The sequence below is a fragment of the Ischnura elegans genome, chromosome 1, assembly GCF_921293095.1.
Source record: "Ischnura elegans chromosome 1, ioIscEleg1.1, whole genome shotgun sequence".
NCBI lineage: Eukaryota > Metazoa > Arthropoda > Insecta > Odonata > Coenagrionidae > Ischnura > Ischnura elegans.
This window is the reverse complement of record NC_060246.1, coordinates 166,704,247-166,727,552: the sequence shown is the minus strand read 5'-3', so window position 1 is coordinate 166,727,552 and position 23,306 is coordinate 166,704,247. Positions and strand designations below refer to the sequence as shown.

Here is a 23,306-nt window from a genome sequence, read left to right as displayed (position 1 = left end):
TTCGTTGAAATTGCTACAGTAAAGCAAAACATAAAGAGGCATGCAGTATTTTGCAGTTATTGTTTTCATCCACGGTAAGAAAAAATAAATTGAAGAAAAATGCACACTTCCCTGATTGAATGCTTTCCATGGGTGGCTTCGCGCTGCCATCTAACGGACGATCGCAAAAAGAGGCAAAAATACGGTGGATCCACGAATCTCCAGTCGTCCTTACGTTAGTTCTATTTAAAGTCCGAGGTCCCGAGAGAACAAAGAGTGGACCAGGAAAGACAACACAACACAGCTGAAATCTGTCCTCATTAACATTTTTACGCGGTGAAAACTTACCATCACTTGCGCTGCGAAAATTGCAATGGAGGATTTGCACATTATTCACAAACAACACAAAAACAACATTCTTAGAACAAGGAAAAAGGCTAGGATTGGTGACGTCACTGCATACGTGCCAACATATCTCGAGCGTCTCTATAGTAACGCGTGTATTGGGTCTCGTGGTTTCCATACGATTACAGAAATGGTGCATCATTGTGGCGTGCGTTTGGGTGCCACGGAAAATCACACAAGGGGAGCACGGTGACTTTGCATTCGTGGGTTTAGATGAAAATGCTTTCATTTTTTGCATTTCATTTCGACTTTTGCCTCAGTTTTCCTCCCATTGAATTGTCGACAATCCCAAGAGCGTGCATGCTTCTTCGTCAAAATGAAATATTTAGCCTTAAGCAAGACGTGCTTTTATCCACCAATCCAATTCTATCAATCATAAATTTCCAAAGGGTCGCCGTGTTCTCTTTTTTGAACTGCCGCTTAAATTTCCCACGCCACGCATCATAGGCGCAACTAGGGGGCTGGGGGGGGGGCACGGGGGCACGTGCCCCCCCCCCAGACACTTCAAAAATATGCAACATTTTACTACGGTCCCATTATCATTGCGCATGATTTGTATTACGAGGTATCCTTGGCCCCGCCCAGAACAAAATCCTGGATACGGCCTTACTTGTGCCCCCCCCCCAGAAAGAAATCCTGGATCCGCCCCTGCTACGCATTACGTATATGAAAGATTTCGTGCTTTTCCGGCGAATAGACTTGGTGAAGAGTTCTCGGGATCGCCACCGGGTCAGGAACTCCTTAACTGCCGACGTTTCGATGATCCAGTCGCGCATCGAAACGTCGCGTCGGCAGTTATGGAGTTCCTGACCCGGTGGCGATCCCGAGAACTCTTCACTAAATATACGGGTAACTAGTGCTTCCTGAAGAGGGTGTGCCACTACCCACGCGCGCTCTTCTTTTTACTTGCTTTAAGTTTATGGTATCCTCTTATATTGCCTTAAAAAATGCAATTTAAGTTTTCCAATTGTTTTAAAATACGCAATCGAAACCAATAGAACATCTATCGGAACGGAACATATCGGAACGAGAGGTATCATAGTCAAATTCGTCCGTAGGTATACAAAAGAAGAAATTCTTCAAAAGAGGCGAGTGAAAAGGACCTTCTCCACACGGCACCTGGGCCTGGCGACCGATACTCCGGTGTACATAAACGAGAGCCTGAGTCCAGGTCGGAGGAGACTCTTCGCTGCTGCGCGTCTTGCGAAGAAAGAAAAGGGATACAAATATTTATGGCTAAGGCATGGGACAATACTCATGAGGAAGAAGGAGAATGATCAAGTAATCACTCTGAAATCCTCTGATGACCTGGAGAAACTGTAAGCATTCTGTGAGTGAGTTATGTATGTCTTCAACCTATCTTTACTAACAAAATGCAGAGTACTGTTAATGATAGTGAATTTAATGGTGGCAGGTTCCTTGTCTTGCATCAAAATATAAGAAGTCTAAGAGCTAATTTTGATAAATTTGTATTTCAACTAATTAATCTCGATATAAAACCCGCTGTAATTGTTTTGACAGAAATTTGGGTCAATGACACTGAAGTATCTATGTATCAAATAACTGGCTATCGGAGTTTTGATGTGTGTAACAATAACTATAGGGCTGGAGGAGTTATTGCATATGTAGCAGATACTTATGAGTGTTCTTCTATTGATCTGGGTGAATTAAAAACTGCTGATATGGTTAAAATATCAGTAGGGATAAATGATTCTTCTTGGATAAGCATTATTGGTGTATATAGACTTAATTTTAATCCTGTTGAACATTTTTTGAGTGAATTGGAGAATGTATTAACCATCTCTAGTGAGAGGAATTTAATTGTAATTGGTGATATTAATTTATGTATATTACAACCCAACGATATTTCCTTTGAATATCAAACCCTTATGGCTAGTCATGGACTGGACCAGCTTATTCGAGTACCAACTAGAATTAGCAAAACGGGTAGTACATGTATAGATCACATTTTTTGCAGAAGTAGAGATAACTATAAGTATGAGGGAAGAGCGGACGATTGGGGTTTAACAGACCATCATGCTGTATCATGTTCTTTAAATATTAATGTACCCATTAATATATACGAACGAGTTTATCGAAGCCATTGCCGGATAAACTTTAACCATCTAAATAATAGTTTGCTAAGATGTGACTGGAATGATGTTTATTCACAACAAAATGTCAATGAAGCCTATGAAATATTTATAAATAAATTGAAATGCTGCATTGAAAAAGCTGAATACGTGTCAGACAGTAACAGATCGGGAGGAATGAAGAGGCCATGGATGACTTACGCTTTGTGCGGGAGAATTTCTAGGCGAAATTTTCTGTATAAAAAAATGAGGAAACACCCTGAAAATGAAAAGCTAAATAGGTACTACGTATCGTACACGCAAAGATTAGAATATGATATTAAAAAGCGCAAAGAAAAGTATTACAGGGACCTATTTGATAGTAATGTCAATAATACCGCTGCACAATGGCGCATTTTAGATTCACTCACGGGAGGAAAGCAAGGAAATGAGAATTGTGTAAAAATTAGAACTAGTAATGGTATCGTTGTCACTAAGTGCCAGGACATTGTAAACGAATTTAGTTCACATTATGGTAAAGTAATTCAAGAATTGACCCAGAACAATTATTTTGAAAGTAATACGAATAAATACAAAGAAATATTCCCAACCTCCAATTCAATTGACTCACTGTTTTTTGTTCCTACTGATGCGAAAGAAATTAGCAGCATTATTAAGGAATTAAAGTCTAAAAAATCTAAAGGTGTTGATAATATTTCCACACAAGTTATAAAAGAAGTAAATGCAAATATTTCGGAGGTCCTTGCCCATATTGCTAATCTAAGTATGTATACTGGAATATTTCCTAAACAATTAAAAACTGCAATAGTGATACCAATTTTTAAAAAAGGTGATAAAATGAACGTAAATAATTACAGACCAATATCCCTATTATCTGTATTTGCTAAAATAATAGAAAAAGTTGTTAAAGTCAGACTTCTTAAATTTCTAAATCAGCATAGTTTTTTCAATAAAAACCAATTTGGATTTATGAGTGGTAAGAGTACAGAGGATGCATTATTAAAATTCTGTTCAGAGCTGAACGACGGACTGAATAAGAACTGTAGAGTTGCTGGCTTATTTGTAGACATTACCAAAGCCTTCGACTCCATTAATCATAACATACTAATGAATCGATTATGGGAAGCGGGTATACGTGGAACCGCATATGATTGGTTTCAAAGTTATCTTTGTGATCGAGATCAATGTGTGCGTCTCAAAAATTGCTACAGTGAAAAGATTCGACTCACCTGTGGTGTCCCACAGGGTTCTGTGTTGGGACCCATACTGTTTTTAATATATGTAAACAATTTATGTGCTGGCAGGTTTAAAGGTCAATTAACGTCATTCGCAGATGACACTGCACTAAGTTACTCTGTTAATAGTGTTGATGATCTATATGAACACATACAAAGTGATCTATTAACACTCAATATGTGGTTTTCGGCTAATTATATGTTGTTAAGTGAAAAAACGAAATATATTATGTTTAGCATGAGTAAATCTACCTCAAACAAAAGTAAACTATACTATCAATGTGCAAATTGTATAAAAGATAATGTTACTTCCTGTGATAAATGTATTTTGATCGAACAGGTTAGTCACATAAAATATTTAGGTATATATTTTGACCAAAATTGTAAATGGAAGTCTCACATAAATAAATTAAAATCAGAAATGATTACTATTGTAAGAAAATTCTACTTCCTCAGATACATATGCCCTGAATCAGTGTTAAAAATGGTATATTATGCTCTCGTCAATTCAAGATTGCAATGCGGAATAGCCTGCTGGGGTGGAGCATATTTTATCAACATTAAACCATTGATAGTGGCGCAAAAAAGGGTTATCAGGGTTATAACACGATCGTATAGGAAAAGCCACTCATTTCCTCTATTCAAAAAATTAGATGTCCTCCCACTAAGGCATTTATTCATTTATAAAGTCCTTAGAATATTCTATAACCGTAGTGGTGAAAAGGCCCGACCACAAAACTATGACATTAGAGCTTGGAGAAACTTCCATATACCTAGGCCGACGACCGAAATTTATCGACAGTCATACAATTACTTAGGGCCTAAATTGTTTAGCATGTTGCCGAGTAATGTAGCAAACTCGGAAAAAAGATGGGGATTTAAATCCGCAGTTAAAAAATGGCTTATGATGTGTGAGGAAGTAGAGTTTCTACTAAGAAAGGGGGGTTAAAAAGTTTACAATAAAAGGTATATTGTATATTCTATGTATGTAATTATGCGTTTATATAAGAAAAATAAGAAAAATAGTTATCCTTGTCCAAATATTTGAAATACGTTTTGTAATAATGAATGCAATCGGCAATAGAACAAATAACTGAATACAAAGAAATTTTACTTCTCATGTGTGCTAGCACCAGACCTATGTAAAAAGTTTATGATGGTAGCCCCAAAACTACTAAAAGGGGTACCTATATATTCCAAAATATTTAAGTATGTTCTAAAATGTAATATTTGATTGTAAATGGAATAAATTATATATTATTATTATTATATTATTATCTTACGTTACCAAATTCCCCTCGAAGCAAATCTGCTTCATGACACTGCTACCTTAAACGTTTAATAGTCACGCATTTGCTCTCGTCGTGCTGTAATCCTGATGATAAAAAACGTAAGTATGACCAAATACAATAGGGTCTCAGACGTTAGGCCTCGTTTTTCGTATTTTCAACATTGATTTTCAAAAATGCAACCTCTGTAGCTAATATTATTTTCAGTATGCAAAAAATAAGTTCTCTAAAAATAAGTAATACTAAAGTGCGGTATTGAATCTATCTAGCTTAAAATTTTAAAGATTAATTAATGAATCAATCATTGCTCAGCTCTCGCACTACTAATGATTCCGTCCGCGGCAAAAAATTCAAACATCCTATTCAACTTTTGCGTTGAATCTGTACGTGACTGTTAGAAGTTCAAAATTCAAATCGAATATCTACATTAGCACAGTGATAATTTTCATGCTAGCCATTTAATTAAGTCCACCCCACATTCCCTCATAGATACAATGTGTAAGTGCGCAGTCAATGCGTCATCAAATATAGCTGATTTAGTCAAATTTTATGCGTGCAGCCATATTGAAAATTATATTTTAATGTATTCAATCCCGTACGCCATAATTTAATTTCAATTTTAACGCTATCTTTACTCATTTCCCACGAAAACACTTGGCTCTCACTTTAAAAAATTACAGGGAAGGTCACAGAAATCAGCGCATTTATTACGAAGCAATACACGAGGCCATACATTTGTAACAAGAGGGCCTCGATGCAGCAATGATCCGGTGAAGTATGATCTTCTCGTCAACTTTTCTTCTTTTCACAACAAAATCCTCTCACAACAAATTTAGAGGATGAAAGACTAATGCGAAAATTTCCAGGGTACGCATGCTATATCACTCAAGTGCCTTTGTTACACAAAACGAAAAAAGAATCTGTAAAACATTTATAATTTTTCACTACGCATAAATTATAAATTATTGAACCTGAGTTTGAGTTGAAGTCAATGAAACATTGTGCGCATTTTGAAGAGAGTCGTTGTCCAGTTTAAACGTTTCACAGTTCATATTCACGCAATTTACCCGATTCACATTTATTTCGTTCGCATTGACTGCAAATTGCCTTGAGATGAGTGTGCCTATTTATTTGGAGAGAGTCTCGCAACGCTGCAAAATTAAATCACCAGAATCTTATGACAGCAACAATGCATCGCCAACAATGACAGCAGCAATAATACATTTCCAGGAATGACAGCTGCAATAATGCATCGCGAAAAATGGCAGCAGCAATAATACATTTCCAAAAATGGCAGCAGCAATGCATTGCCAACAATGAGAGCAAAACTTGAATTTTCCCCATGTTATTTTAAAAGTGGAGGCAGAGAGGGAGGGAGGGAGGGGGTGGAGGGTATTCAGTGGTATTCAGTATCCCGTGAGTTCGGCGGTGGATGGGTAGTGTGATCGGATGATCTGGCACCTTCCCTTGTCGATGGAGAGCGTCTTTCGCTTGACCAGGATCTGGTTCTCGAGGCGCGCCCTCACGGCCTTCAGCTCCGTCAGCGTGTCCTCCGAGTTCTGCAGTCTGGCCCTCAGCGCTGTCAGCGAATCCTCTATTTTCTTCACTTCGTCGATCAGCCTGAGAAAAAGCAATGCACGTAGGGAAAAAGAAGATGGTCCACTAACAATGGAAGCAGAACGAAACAATGTCCAATGCACACAAAAATAAATACGCATTCATGGAACTTCAGAAAAACATAGAATAACTCATATGGTATATCATTTCAACAACGAACCCATATTGTGGCTTGTCACGGCAGGATTCCACATTAGGCCTCCCCAGTCGGTTGTGAAGCCTTGTCTGGGCAACTTTCAATGGATAATCATGATTCCTTATGCATTTCCGAAGGTCTGCACTAAGCCTCTCCATATCTCCTATCTTCCTGAGAGTCTGCCGGTGGAAGAGAGATCAGAATTAATTTTAGCAAACAAATCACACTAATATTTCAAATCTCCGCATAACGTTTACTAGTTGGAATGATGATTGAAATACTTGCGACCTCAGGGGCAATTGCATAAAATCTTAGACAATTTTCTAAAATATGAAGTGCCTTTCCAAAGCATTTTAACATGATTTAAGTCTTCCTTGACAAATTTTGATTGCATTTATCAAGCTAACATAACCGAGCTCCTAAATCGTACCAGAGGAGAAATTCGGCTCGAAAGAAATCATTTGGCTCAGCCGACACTCGAACCCAGATCTCCCAATTGCCGGTCAGGTATGCTACAGGAATGTTCTTTCTTGTTCCGTCCTAGGTTTTCAAATGAAGTAAGCGACGTTTATCTAACTATATTACTTTAAGTTTCCTCAGGCCAAGGTATTCCGAGTGAAAACTACAAAATGTGGAGAGCTGTCTGTCAAATGATCCATGCAATGAGTTCCATGCATTTCCTTCTGCAACATCAATGACGCAATTGAAATGAACTATTCCCATGGTAGTGAGCCCTTACCAGCGCCGTAGGCGGATAGTTATTGAAATTCTAAACAATCCCCGTAACTTGATACATCTGCGACGACATCCGAATTTGAGCCCCAACTTTGGAAATGCAGAATGACCTGCGTAAAGAGAATAGCCATCGAATCTGCCGGTGTATATACTTCAGATGACGACTCACTGCTCATCCCTGATTGGTCAACTGCTCTAGTCCCCGCTGGCTGGAAAGGGCGCTCGTCTCTGAAGGCGCGTTATTTCCATTGTTACCAGAACTCGGTTTGCTGCCGGTAACACCAATAAGCTATGGTAACTAATAGCATACGTGACCTGCAATCTGGACGTCCTGGTTCGAATCCCGGTTGGTCATAATTATTATATTCACGGCGACTTTCTCTCTATTTGTCGATGACTTTGAACCACTGAGTGTTACTACGCGACAAAGTCACTTTCGGTGCTACAGCGTACTTCCTGCAGATGGTCTTCCAGCTGCTTCCTGCAGAGCTCTGTCTCGTTGATTCGGTCCGCCAGCGCCACGTCCACGGCGTCCTTCTGAGTCCTGAGGTCCCGAGACGCGTCCGTGAGGAGGACATCGATAAGACGTCGCAGCTCAGCCGAAGCCATCCTTTCCTTTTCCGCATGCGACAGAGTCTCCTCGGAGAAGTGCTTCCATCCTTCAGGAGTAGACTGCCTGCCACGAAAAACCATACATGCACTCAAGAACACGAATGCGATTCATTCAATCACATATGGGGTTTCCTCTTTGAAGGCTATACACCATGGAAAATGTAAGTATTATGCGCTTCCAAAGGTTCACTTTTTGCGATTAATAGGCAAGGCCTGGGCGTCGTAACACAGTTACTTTTCTGAGTGACCTGATCATCCGAATTCTAATCCTTCCCTTCTCCTTCTGCACTCAATTCATCGTATGAGTCCAGGGAGTCGTGATTTCTCAACAGCGGATCGAATCCTGTCGTTCCTTCCGCGAATATTTCTGGGATCCGGACTTAAAGTATTAGTGATCCTGCTCTAATACAAATTCATTGGTTAAAAAATTAATTATATAACTAGGTGGAACTCTAAGGAAATTTCTTAATATCTTCATCATTTTAAAAATACGAAGTTACGTCACGAAACGCTGTTTTCAAAAAGATTCAACTTTTGGATTGCACATTTAACCTCGCACTGAAAACAACTCTTTTCCCCTCAGTAGTAATATTTCCCAACCCTTTCACCATCTTCCCAACAATGCCATTTCCATCTTTCTCCAATCCCACTTCCTCTCAGCACATGTTTTTTCTTAATAAATACGGATGTACTGATCATGACCAAGTCACCTGAAGATGTAACTCTGCAACGAAACCCGGGTCGTGTCCATTGAGCTTAAACAGTAAACCTGACGAAGCGCTTGAAGCTTTTATTTCATGCAGTGGAGAATTGTAATATTTCCAACATACTGACCCTTGAGGTGGTCGGCATGCCCCTGGATATTTCAGTATGTTGGTGGAGTGGTTTCGAAGTGCTTTGGCCTCCGAGTCGATCATGTGCGCCTCGGCTTTGTCGCTCCAGTCCAACTCGATTCGTTGCTTGGCCATTTTATTGATGTCCTGTTGATCTTCAGCTTGCTTGACCAACCTCTGCATCAGTAGGTTCACTTCCCGTATCAGAGATAACTCCTTCGACATGCAAGAGTAAGGGTTCAAAAGTTATTATGCTTCCAGGACAATTTCATTCAATAAAAAACTTTCCCTCCCAAAAAAATACCTAAATATGATCTTACATATTTTATTTAAGAATAAAAACCGCCGACCTAAAAAAAACGCATTATAGGCCTTTACGGCGCATAAATCTAACGATTAAGAACGGAGGACGATTTAAAACAACCATGCCCTGGATAGAGACAACCTACCACGCGGAACTCGACCCCGCGACCTTTCGTTCGGCAGTTGAGGACTTTACCGTGCCGACACCGATGCTGAGATATTCGTGCAAGCATTAATAGCTTTCAATAAAAAAATAAGTTTATTCAAAAATAGAGTGGGAAGGAGATTTCCGAGGAAAAATGATTCAATTTCAGCCATAATAAGTGAAAAATCACTTTTACAGAAGACATAAATTTTAAACAATGATACGCAATTGAAAGGTTAAAATTGATGCGTTATTTTATTGTGTGGATGGAATGCCTTTCCAGAAATGAATTATTGGTCACAGACGATGGAATTGAGAGGGCGAGAGAGTTGTGCTGGCTGCGAAGCCAAAAGACCAGCGATGGACGAAGCGAAGGAGAAGTAGTCAGTGTAAAGGCCCAAAATAAGAGGGTATTCGCCAAAGAGAAGTTCCTTCACCCCTAGGTAAAAGTGAGAAGCCGATGAATTGGGACTTAACAATTGGAGCACACAGGTAGAGATGCATGGACGAAAGCAGCAGCAGCAAAAGTAAAGGCTTTAGAACAGGTAAGGTGAATTAGAACAAGGCCTTAATAGTGAAACAGAAAAGTGGTCTCCAAATGCAGATGCCAACGTCCAGGTGACCCCTAACATCGCTATGGCCCGAGAATCTTCCCCGGAGTGAGTGAGTGTTGCACGATAAGTGTGGGAGTGGTATCTCGGCCAAGGCAACCTTAGAGCGAGGCCCCTCAACCCACGTCCTTTGAATTGAGAGAGTGCTAGTGGAGGGGGTGCTGGTTGATATACTGGGGTTGGTCACTGCAAAAAATACTCCCCTTCCGGCAAACCAGTAAACCACAGTAATTCACGTACTTGATGGAAATTCACAGGCACGTACTATCTATGAAGTGATTCCAAACATTATGGCCATTGGAGAGATTACTTTTCAATTTCATCAAAAGCTTTCTAAATGTGGTGTAAAAGAATACTGAAGATGATCAAATGGATGTGACAAAAATTTAAAAAATCTTGCTCTCTCGATGATAGAAAGAATGCCAAAAAGTGCGTCAGGGCGAGGAAAGATTTTCATTGAAAACTGTCGAAAAAGTCACACTCTTTCCGCTATTTTTTGCAAATTTGGGCCAAGACGAACGCCATGCACTTCAGTGAAAAACATTGCATTTACCGATATTCGCAGACTACAGGAATAAAGAATACTACTCCACAGCGGAAGTTCGACTAGGCAACTTCCCGAAAAATGCACGCTGTGGTGGGTAAATATAAAAGTTCGTTTTTATTTTGGTACGATTTAAAATTTTATGGTGATTTCCATTACTTAAGCTACCGATATCACGGCTCTATCGATACGTGTACGTGAGAATTTTCAGATGGTTATGCCGGCTGGTTTGGTTTGGTGGTCGTCAACTCTCGTTGTCAGTGAATTGGCGGAGATTGATTGATTGTTGATTGCACTGTTTCTGTCACCTCTTGTCACTACGGAATTAAATGGCCAGTTTACACTACTACTATGTTTCTCCCCACTAACAGTCTAACACAATATTTATGATTTTACACTTTTCCAGCGAACAGAATTAATAAACTGGGATTTCCGCGCGGGCAAGAAATCCTTAGGGCGCGGACGCGTCGCCGCCATTAGAATTTCTTGCCCGCGCGGAAACCCGAGAAACGTTTAACACAATGCTTCTGCTTTTGTATAAAACATTGACATGAGAGAAATTTTCAGCGCCATCGGCGATCTTATTTGAGCAAGAGAACCTTCACACTAAAATGGAAAATAGGACATGATCAACATTGAAACAATGACCCAATGGGTACCGCGAGGATCACTAGTTGAACCCCTACTATTCAATATTTCTACTAGTGATTTGGCTATGGATCACGCTGACTACTATCGGCGTCAAATTGATGTGCCGCTGTACTTTGCAAATTTATATCTGGACTTCATTGTATGAAGACACGCGGGTGCAATAAATGACTCCGCGCACCATAAAATTAGCCGTTTTGTCAACTTCATGAACTTTGTAACTAAACCTAGGGAAAACTACTGCGTCTACAACATTCATCTTCCACAGTAAGTTTCAAACATTAATTTAGATAAATAACTTTTGTGTATTTTTAGAAACGCATGTTTTGTTGTAAAATAAGGAAATATTTAAATACTGAATAGTCCTACAGTTTAACCCGAAAGAAAAAATAAAATTAATCGAAACACTTCTTAATTTATTTGAAAATTTTCCATGATCCATAATCTATAAAAATATTGCTATTTGTGACTTTAAACTTCTATTAATGTCATGTTGCCAAACGGGGCCGCGCCGGGCCAGTGCCAGTTATCTGGAAGTGATAATGTATTTTGGCATCATAGAAAAATTGCAAATAAATTAGCAAGTGTTTCTATTAATTTTATTTTTCATTCGGGGTAAACTGTTGGACTAGATAGTGTTTAAACATTTTCGTTATTTTACAACAAAATATGAGTTCTAAAAATACGTAAACGCCATTTTATTAATCTAAATTAATGTTTGCAACTTACTGTGGAAGATGAATGTTGTGGACGAAGTAGTTTTCCCTAGGTTGAGTCTCAAAGTTCATGAATACGACAAAACGGCTGATTTTATGGTGCGCGGAGTCATTTATTGCACCCGCGTGTCTAAATTTTTGAATTTTTCATAAAATACAAAATAAATCAGAATTGAGAATACAATTTTCTTTAAATGACGTATCATTTACTGTGACTGCATGCACTAAAGTCCAGAAAAAGATTTGCAAAGTACAGCGGCACATCATTTTGACGACTACAGTAATACTCAAACGCCTCATTTTATGGGCTCGTTCATAAAGTTCTGTTTATTGTCGATTATGAGAGTATGACGTTTGGATTTGAGACTTTTGAGAGTTTGAATCAGAGACCCGTAATTTCCCGTTGATCAATCCGTCGCCATTTCCTACTTCTCTAGAGAATTACGGCCAAAAAAATCGATTGCCTTTCGCAGATAAGCCGGTGACGTCACAAACAACTGCCAAGCGGGTCACTGGTCCTCCTCTTCGTTCTCGCGAAATATACAAGCGTGCTATACATTGCTGTTTAAGCTTATATTAGCGATTCCGTCCCTCAATGAGCCCTTCCCCTGGAACGAGTAAATAGACCATAATTTTGATGGCGTCACCGACTGATGAAAAATGGCCGGAAAATTTCGCGTTTTTTTTTTTTTTTGTTAGAGAATGACCAAGTAAGGAACATATATGTTTTCGTTTTAATTCCCGTTTGCCTCCAATATAACAAATGGGATCGTACCCAATTTTTTAAATGTATTGAGTGGCTAGGTCTGAGTCAATATGTAGGTTACGTATTAAGATATAAGAGTTCTCTCAGATGGTTGCTATTTGAACTCACACATCAGCATTAATACGAGCATTAATATAGACAAAAATGATGATTTTTTACGTAGGATAAATTAAAAATTAATTCAAAAATTCATTGATGAGACCAGTAGTAGGTGGGCCACAGAGTATAGCAAGTAGAAGTTTCGCAGTGCTCATTCCAAAGACTTCTGGAATAGTGAGTTCAGGCGTAGTCGCTCACAATCAGTTGTCGCTCAGGATTGTGGGATAGTTTGAAAAATAAAGAGCCCTAACTTTTGCTTGAATTACTCTAGAACGCGTACTTCTAGAGAAATTCACGGCGAAATATTGAAAGGCATACTCCCTTGCTGTTAGCAAGTTGATGACGTCACTGACTCTTTCCGAGCGGCTCACCGCATCTCGGGCGGAAACTTTGCGGTGTTTATCATTTTTAAGCCGTGAGGAAATAATGGAATGAGGAAGACTGTTTTTCGTTGGTACTTGCCATCGATCAGTTCTCCTTAGGACACCCACCTTCTCCAGTTCCACCTCCGGGGCGTCCCGCACGAGGTCGTCCTCCAGCCTGCCCGTCCTCAGCTCCAAGCACTCTCCCACGATCTGCTCGGGGATCTCGAGCACGCCCATGGCCGTGACGACGCGCGCCCTCTGCCGCTCCAGCAGCTCCATCTCCTCGCGCATGCCGGCCTCCGCGTGCTCCACGCGGATCTTCATGCCGCCCAACTCGGCCGCCCTCGCCGCCAGACGTCCAGTGCTCTCCGCCTGCGAGCCATCCGTCAGGTTGCACGCCTCCTTGATGCAAGCCCGACCCGCAAACTCATCCCTGAACGAACACAAAACGACAATGCATGCCTCGACTCTGCGAGAAAAACGTTGCAACCAGCGATGCATTCGGAAGTACAACGTGGAACTGATTTTAGGGTGCTCCGGTCCAATTGGTCATTTCGTCACTCACCTGTTCTTTTTCTTTAACGGATCATTCACTCATGAAGCACATCTTCACACTATTGAGGAAGTTTGTCTTTTCCAATAGAAGTAATATTTGTTATTATTTCTTTAAATATTCTCCATCAGCCCGCTAATCCCGAATAAAGACCTCTGACGCCCTCAGAAGCAAAATCCTCGAAAAGGGAGGTGGCAAATGAAGGAAAGGAACTGCCCGCGTGAAATTCAATCCCCTTTGGCTCAAACCGAGGTGAGCTCTACCCTCACCTATTCAAACCAAACTTACGGTTGAACCACTGAGTGAAAAGAGGCCGTTTAATTCGTGTTTTCCACGCAAAAACCTGTTCTGTTCGCACTCAGTTGACACGTGCCTAGCATTCAGTCACGAATCTGAAGTGTAATCTCACTCTGGCGGCATTTTCTAATCCGTAGTACGCACATAACAGTTTATGACCTCCACGACATTGTAAATTGTTTGTTTTATTTGCGGAAAACGACAAGTTTAGAAGGCTGAAATTAATTGTAAGCTATACATTATTTGACCTGTCTTGGAGTCTTTGTCTGAAGAAAATGAAGTGGGCGATTAAGTTAGAATTTTGATAAAACAAAAACACCTTTTATTTATTGTTTCGAAAGGAGTTCCGGCATGATTGCAGCCTCTCAACTCTCAAACCATTCGACAGGAAAGTGCCAGTTTAAGTTTAAGTCCGCGCACGGATTTTTTGTTCCCTTACATACGCGAAAACTATTTTCTCTTAGCTGAAAGAACAAAAGAGAAATTCCATTCTCATGATGGACAAAATCCGTCCAAAGACTATAAAAAGTTGGACTATGAAAGTGTTTACGTTGCAGGTTACTCATTCAGCAGCGAAAACTGCATCCGCTTCTATGATGCCCAGTTTGACGTTCTGCCTTGAGGAGGTGATTTATGGACTATCTGCCTGCAGTTTTTCTTCTTAATTCTACACAATAATTATTCTTACTTGGCAAAATATTGGCTACAGGGTTGTAAGTGAAGGTTCCGATAATAATACGACCAACGGAATGCAGTCTCAATTGCTACCAACCCTAGTGACTCGAGTACTCTGGATCCAAACCCATCAGACCCAACCGCGTCACTTTTTTTTGTTTGAGTTGGTTCATCTGATACAAGACGAGCGTCACAGTCAAATGAATCAAAGCAATGGACAATCATTTATTCCCTGCTTCTGACGATGCTTGTGGGGAGAAATATCAGCATTCTTTCGTTGCCTTTAAGGAACTTCATTCCCTTGAGTGTGGTCAGACAGTTGAATGCTGACATCCGATCACTTTTAAGGCGTTCACTACCCTTCTATTATAGAAAGACAGAATATGAAATTTGTGCTGAAAAAAATCCAACTATTTACAGTTCTTCATAAAAACTTTTAGAGAAACTTTTCAATGCTGGTAGATTGAAGGATCTCTAAGGGACTACATTCAGATAGCGTTCCCATAAAATTGTTGAAAAAAGCATTTTACTGGCTCGACCAGGGAGGGGGAAGTGATCTGGTATCGGAGGACTATCGAAGGAAGCGCGCATTCACTGCATACAACACATTCCATGAAATCGCCTCGCATTTTACATTGCCTAAAATTAATTATGGATGGACTGTTTTTAGCCTCGAAAGGTCCTAGCTTCTTGCACGGAGATGTATTTTGGCCAATAGAGGCAACTATCTGGGAATGATGGAATGCTGAGCCCGGCTGTGGGACGACGATGACGTCACGCGTCGGTCTTCCAGACCTCCTCTCTATGCGGTACCTATTAGTTAAACCGATCTTAGGGCTGTTGCCTAGTGAGGGCGAAGATGTGACAAGGATTTCTTCTCTCCAGCAGTTAGCCCGACTCCTTCTCCTTAGCCACAGTGTGAACTTGGGGCCGACCTCGTCGATAACGTCGAGACAAATTCTTCTCGTCTCATGGATACTGTTTCAATAAATACATTCTATTCCATCGGCCACGGTTCCACGGTGTTTTAAAATTGACAGCGTCCAGAATTTTGAATTGTTATTACATAATGTTTTCACTCATTTAATGAAGTACAGTGCTTATAGTCATATGACACTACTTCCAAATAAAACTACTTCCGTATGCAATACAATCAAAGATATTCGAAATCAGGATATTTTCTCTTGGTTCATCCAAATTTTATTAAACAATTTGCAAGAGTGTACGTTTGATTGATTAATGAAAATATGTTATTCAGTTTTATTTGATGTATAATTGGTATTTAAGATTGCGGAAGCGATCTTGCCTTACGCATAATATCCGAAAAATATTGTTCAAACGAAATATGAAATAAAAACTTATGGAAAGGGTCTACCAGGTTAAGATCTAAAGGGTCTAGCAGGAAGGAATTAATCGGACATAAAATGTTGCTTCACACAGCTTAGTTTATGAAGGAATCTCTAAGGAAATTAATGACGGGGTCTTGCCTAATGATATTTTGTGCCGTAAATTCTGTACTAGTGTGACTTTGGCCGTTTTACTTGCTTCGAGTAAAGCGGTGAATTGTTACACGAGAGAATACACTACTGCTAGAGGAGAAAATAGGCCCTCCTCTAATTGCAGGCACGGATTCTCGCAATTTCAAAAATTTGATTTCAATACTAACCTCCGCAATGACTTGCCCCTTGTAAAACGGCCTTTATACATATTCGAAAAGACGATATGCAAATTACCATGACTTCTGTCATATTTACGCAGAAATTAGGAAATTAAAGCTTAACAGAATGTTTATAAACAATAATAACGATTAATATTTAAAGTGTGATAGGCATTGTTTGTGTTAATGTTTATTCTTAATCAATAATATTAGAAACTGATCAACAATCGTTGCTCTTAACAATCAAATCAAATATCCTCCTGGAATGCATAGATTCAAATGGCGCAAAGCAGTTATTCGTGTTTTTGAGCCTGTTCCACCAATTTTAAAAATCTGAAAAAAATTAGCGTTATACTTTAAGATAGGAGTAACAAAAATATTTTTTTCGTCGTGTCTATTGCTTCCTAAATTTTTTTGATTTAATTTTGAAAACTTCAAACTTATGTATTCGGTTCAAAATTTGTGAAAAAAATCAGGATTATAGATCATAATTGTATACACAATTTAAAATCAATAACACAATTTTACAAAAATAAAAACTGGAGATATGGTTAAAAAAACTAAAAATCGTATTTCATTTTTTTCTGGGGTCATTTTCCATAGTTGAAGCCTGAAACTTTGGGTAAACACATAATTTTGGATGCGCTTTAAGTGTACATTTTTTATTTCTCAAAATATCGGGGGGCGCTTTTCACCATCTTAACCCTTTACGAATAACAAAATGCGCACAAAAACTTTAAATTCGGAACAATGGATTAAACACTATGGCAATCAATCTAAACATCAAATATAAACACAATAATAACAGCGTTATAACCTTTAAGCAGCTTTTTTCTACTTGGGCCAATTGTGCGTCGTCTATTTCAAAAGCCTTTTATTTAGCATTTTATGCGTTTTCTTTCATGCTTACTTAAATTCTCCCGTTTATCCATAGCTATTTTCACCGTTACTGCAATATTTGCATACATATACTTCTTTGTTACGACCATGACGACCTCTGGCGGCAGTTTTAACGAATAATTTATATATTTCCATCTTTGCTGATTGAATTTAATGCCGATTTCAATTATTAGGGCCACGGTTCTGTTATACGTCTTTTATGTTACGAACGAATGTAAATTAATATTATAATAGTTATAGAAGTAGCACTTCTCTCACATTTTGGCCCTGTGGTCGCCCCGGCAGCTATCGTTGAGTGCCTCGTGGTTCTTCATCCTCCACTCCACGGGGTCATAGCGGCTAATGGTGTATCTGTCGACGACGGGCCGCGTGCCCGTGAGGTCGGCCAAGGGGCTCCAGTTGCAGCGGCCCGTGGCCCATGGGCCCAGGGGGCCCATCTGCTGCTCGACACACGCCTCGGGGTTCAGCTTGGCCAGGTGGGCATTCTCGTCTCCCGGCTGCGGCAGATGCGGCGGACGGCTCCCTTGACCCCCGCGGTCAACCTCGCACTCCTCTGCACCCACCTTCCAGGGGGGAAATAGAACAGATATTAATACTAGGGATGGTCGGATCGGATACTTCGGATCCAAATATCCGCGGATAATACCCTTCGTCGGATACATCGGATCCAAATTCGCGGAAGACATCGGATCTGGATCGGAAATTTTAAATAATAGCTTCAGTGCATGCAACGCCCAAAAATAAGGTTGAAAAGAGTTCCGATGCTATCTCCGAATGCGCCGTCGCAGGCGATTCATGAACCGTTTTGTTTGAAAGCTCTCGCAGAGGTTACGTAGGAGAATTTCAGCTGTGTAAAATAAAAAAGGCGAAATACGACTGGCACATAGTGTGACTCTTCCCAAGAGATTGAACAATCATCGGGGGAATCTCAGCGTCAGGAATTTAAAAATGCATTTGGATCCGAATACATCCGATCCGAAAGATCCGGCTCCGAAAATCAAGGATCCGATACGAATCCGGATCCGATAAAAATTCTGGATCCGTCCATCCCTATTAAATACCTTCACCGTCTCCCATATTTTTCGTGATAATGTGGGGTGTGCGACGTTTAGTGTGGTTTGAATACTTTTCTCACTGTCGCTGTGCATTTTCCTCCTCGGTCAAAGCATGACTCGTACCTCAAACAGTGCGCGAACGAGTCGAGATTAAAACGACGGATGACTTTAATAGTTTAACGCGGCGACGAACCCGAGAAAACCGCATTCATATAATTCGCGAGGACATTGCTAAATCATGCAATTGAAAACTAACGAACTCACCAACGCTTCTCTTCTCCTACATGAAATTCAATCTCAGGTAATAGTGGAATAACGATGATTTACGAACACTCGTCATGTTATTTAAATTTTGTAGAACAATGAGCTTAAACGTAAAAAAAATTAAATAATTAAAAGCATCACAATGTATCACTTCGGACACCAACACTCATTATATCTGCCAAACACTCCCATAGTATCTCATCCAGTTTTTCGGAGTGCACCCCAGATGTACTCTAGCGAAACAGAATAGGTACCGTCAGTTGTAGGTACTCACTTTTAGGTCACCCCCCACGGCATTAACATTTCGATCTGGCATACTGAGGCAGTTGTCCAAATCTTGTAATTTTGTATAAGAATTAAATCAATATGAGTAGTCGATTATTTTCCAAATCCTGAAATAAAATCATGAAATTTTTTAGAAAAACACGAAAAGCATTCCTCCCACAGCTTGAATTGGCTATTAAATTGAGATTGAGTGTACATTCTATTGCTTTATACGCACGTTAAATTGATAGCACTTGGCACTTTAGCACATAAAACAGAAACTCAACATGACTACACCGACAACACGACACACGCGGAAAAGGAATTTGCCCGTTCAACTCGCCGTAGTTACCCAAACATTTACATAGCAACGCGCACGGGAAAACGCGCGGGAATCCCTGGAAAGGGGATATGACGAATAAATCAATACTCATGCTCTAAAAAGCCATACTTAAAACCATTGTATGTATCGATCCCAAAAAAAAGGACGCCGCTAAAATTAAAAATAAAAAAACAATATAATCTGTATGATTTGGAGACAAGTTTAAATTGTGATTTTTCATAACATACACAAAAATAACAAACACTAAAACTGATTTAATGATTGATAAACTGATTCAATGACACGAAAGATGATCAAACAGGCACGTCTCGGAGGTATTAGATTTTCAGAGGGTCATAATAGGAACCCAAGGAGTTGAGAAAAAATGAGGATCTTAGAATGGCGACTTCTTTGCAGACGACAAATTTTCGACGCAGGGGAGATAAATGAGAAAAAAATTTCTCTGACTGGAACGTATCTTTTGTTCATTTAATTAAGAAAACACGTGCTGGGATCTCCGGACTTCGCACAGGAAAAATCATTTAATTCTCTTATTTTATCGGGCACTTATTTTCTTTCGCTCTCTTTTCTATAATTAATATTAACTTATGCTAGTATAAACTTATTGCCATTACTGATGGACTTTTCCATTACCTAATCAAAGCTCATATGTGTTGTTTTTGTCCAGATTTTAACTATTATCCTCTTTTTTTTTAAATTGACTTATTCCCGAAATAAATAACTCTTAATATTTTTAATCGGCTACAACCAATTTTATTTCCTATACTTTCATTTTCAGCGCATTTAAATTATTTCGATGCGTAAGAAAAAACAGAAATCATGCATTTATGCTCCATTTGTTTTAAATACTTCATTCAATGTAGAAGAAGTACGTACCAGTGATCCTACTATTGACATGGTAGGGGACACTACTAAATAATCTCTTTTACGCATTACATAAGAAACAGAAACATAAGCAGCTAGAAGTGACGCAAATAACCGCAGTGTGGCGACATGCCGACCAGACAGCTATTTTCATCAAAATGGACGAGAATATTGAAGCTTTGCAAAATGTAAACGCAAAACATTCTCCGGAACATAGCTATAATGAAATTACAATCGGAGCGAATCTAATTATAAGATGGCCTGCTTCCTCCACGTATACACACTGGTTTTATTTCCCTTCTCCTATCAAACCTACACCTTGCCGAAGTACCTACTCAGCGTCGCAAAATTTTGCTGACAACATTGAGTCGCCAAGTTGAAAATGTAAGGAAGGTTTAAAATGAATGGTTTAAATTACATTTAGAGTCGGAAAACAATGTAAACTTTAAAAACTAATCCTGAAAACGGAGACAAAAGGAATCCTTCGCATTTTTCAAATTGCCATGACCCCTCGGCCTACCCCACCACCTCTTTCCGCCCCCATAGACTACAGCTTCGCCCCCAGGGCAGAATAATAATAATAAACGTCTTTATTGGGCGATATAGGGACTAAAAAGTCCCATTTCCCATCTAACCCCTCGTCAAACATGAAATATATGCAGTTAAATACACTGTCAAGTTGCTCATGAAATTACATAAAAAGAAATAGAAGTTTCATTTTCGATCAACAAATAAATTTATAGGTTAACAAAGTTACCATTGACCATGTGTGAAAAGATGTTAGTGAACGTGAGAAAACCCTAAGGATATTGACTGTCGTCCATATTGGAAAAAACACCCACTGCCGGAAAACGCCCACACAAGAAGGGGGCGTGAAAAACCTGCGAAAACCTACTGAGAGAGCTAATGTAAACCTGGGTATCTACAAATACAAAGAATTACATGGAAAACGTCACCCAGTATCTATAATGAAAAATAAAATTAGATGAAGCCAGAGTAGGTAAGTGATGAATCTTTCATACTGTTCCCATTATGTTACATGTCTCGCTGTTGTTCTCGAAGAAGTTTCACGTGTAGTGCCATTTTGAAGTACTATTCATCACTAGCCACTAAAGTTAAAGTACGAGAATGGGTATAGTTAAAGTACTGTTGCATTATTATTTGTTGCATTCGTTCACTCCAAAACCTTGTCAGCTGGTAGGCCTGTACGCCTTTTATAGGAACATAGCAGTGGAGCGTTCTTTATACTCCCCAGGCTGGAAATACTATCATCATCAATATGTACCCGAGAACAGCGAGCATCTGGAATCACATTAAATGTCGCGTTAACGTCGTGCTGGTAAGCCATGTTTACCACAACCAGCCAGATTACATTACAATTTTATTTTGCGCATTTGTTTGTGTTGTTTGGGGTACTGTGGTGATTGTATTAGCAGAAACTTACATACTAAAACAGCTGTTGATTTTAAAAAGTCCACGGAAAGTAAAAATTTTTTTCCAGTGAATATCAATTCTTTATTTATTTATTTATATATTTTTCATTTTGATTGTATTTTATTATTTTTTTGTTCTTATTTATTTGTTTTATCATTTTTTCCATTGGTTTATTTTCATTTCTTCATTTTTTAAATTATTTTTTCAATATTTTATTCCTTGTAAACAATATTAATGGACACAATGATGATTGTATATAAAAAAGTAACTAAGTCTAGAGTTCATGATGCACTGAATAGTAGAGGCCTTCACGTTGTAGAAATCCATCTTACTGATTTCTGAATGAAAAACTTTGCTGTTTCTACAATTTGTAGAAATTACCAAATTGTATAAACAGCAAAGTTTTTCATTCACAAATCAGTCTAGAGTTTATGCTCGAGTCTCCCTTCCGTGAAGTTGCAGCAATTACAGTGTCATCGGCGTACATGTGTAAAGATGTTTTTTGTGTAGATGGCATGTCGTTTACGTATAGTATGAAAAGTAGCGGACTTAATACTGAGCCCTGTGGAACGCCTGCTTCCATAGGTCTTAAAAATGATAATGTTTTTGCTTCGGCGACGCAGCATTGGCGGTGGCTTAGATAAGATTTGATGAAAAGAATGTCAGAGGGAGGGAATTGGAGGAGTTGAAGTTCGTAAAGCAGCTGTTGATTTAAAAAAAAGTCCACAGAAAGTAAAATATTTGAACTTAACCATATGCCTTATGTCCGTTATGCCATACTCTATCAAACGCCCTGGCAACATCCAAAAAAACTGCATCAGTAGTGTAACGGCGGTTGAAGCCGTGACTATTTTCTCCACAAGGCGGAGAATTTGGTGGGGGGCAGACATTTTGCGACAAAAATCAAGCTGATCGGGCCGGGTAATGTTATTTGCGGAAGAAAAGGATTCGAGGCAGCGAAGAACAAGAATTTCTAAAACATCTGATACGTTAGAGAGAAGAGAAATAAGGCGACAGTTGCCTGGAATTTTAGGGTCTTTGTTTGGTTTAGGAAGGAGAATTACTTTAGCTTGTTTCCAGGCATCGGGAAGAAATGGGAAAGAATAGCAGTGATTAAATAGATCAGAAATTAAGAAAAGAAAGTTTGAAGAACGGCTGGCAAATTTTAGTTGGGTATTAGATATTTTGTCAAGTCCGGGGGCTTTTTTAACAGAAAGAGAATTTAATATATTTCGAACGTCAGAAGGATTAGGAATGTGAGAGAAAGTTGAAGCAGAAGGAAGATTTTTAAGGAAAGATTTGACAGCAGGTTCAATCGGGGAAAATGAAGAGTCAAGGGACATGGCATTTTGTAAATTATCAGCTCGTATTTCAGCTTTTTGGGCTGGTCTACAGATAAGTTCTGAATTTGAGGCTAGCGGGTGAAATAGATTTTTTTTCCGATCTTTGTAAAGCTCTAATGGTTCGCCAAATTGGTTTAGAATGATTTTCATGATTTTCTGTAGGGGTTTCTAATGTTAAGGTCTCAATGTGTTTTTCCCACAAAATAGTGCTGAATTTTAGAACTTTTTTTAATTGTGTTGGCTAGATTATTGTATTTAATTTTGTCTTCTAAGACTCCAAATCTTTGCCATTCCCTGCGAGCAGCATTGCGGCGTTTGATGAGCGAGACCAAAAATTGGGGGAATTTCTCGGGCCTTTTGTTGCGGGGAGTGAAAGTGCGTGATGCGCGGGTTTTTGCTTTGTGAAGTTCCGAGGTGATGGTTTCTGCTTGTTGATTAATTAATACAGGAGTGGGATTTGAAATTGGGGGGAGGGAGGATAGGGAATCATTTAGAAAAGTAAGAAAATGATCCCAGTCAGTGACTG

At 39.3% G+C, this 23,306-nt stretch overlaps 1 protein-coding gene across 1 annotated transcript; it reads right to left on the bottom strand.

Annotated features, from left to right (window-relative positions):
* Positions 1-5,687: 5,687 nt before the first annotated feature.
* On the bottom strand, positions 5,688-19,134 carry LOC124173427 (tektin-4). The gene is made up of 8 exons (XM_046552912.1): positions 19,035-19,134; positions 18,807-18,924; positions 17,472-17,776; positions 13,258-13,564; positions 8,936-9,150; positions 7,943-8,165; positions 6,779-6,933; positions 5,688-6,621 (listed from the first exon to the last, which is right to left on the bottom strand). Exons 2-8 carry the CDS (start codon positions 18,846-18,848, stop codon positions 6,408-6,410), a joined length of 1,461 nt encoding a protein of 486 aa, XP_046408868.1. The 5' UTR covers positions 18,849-18,924; positions 19,035-19,134; the 3' UTR covers positions 5,688-6,407.
* Between the last annotated feature and the right edge of the window lie 4,172 nt (positions 19,135-23,306).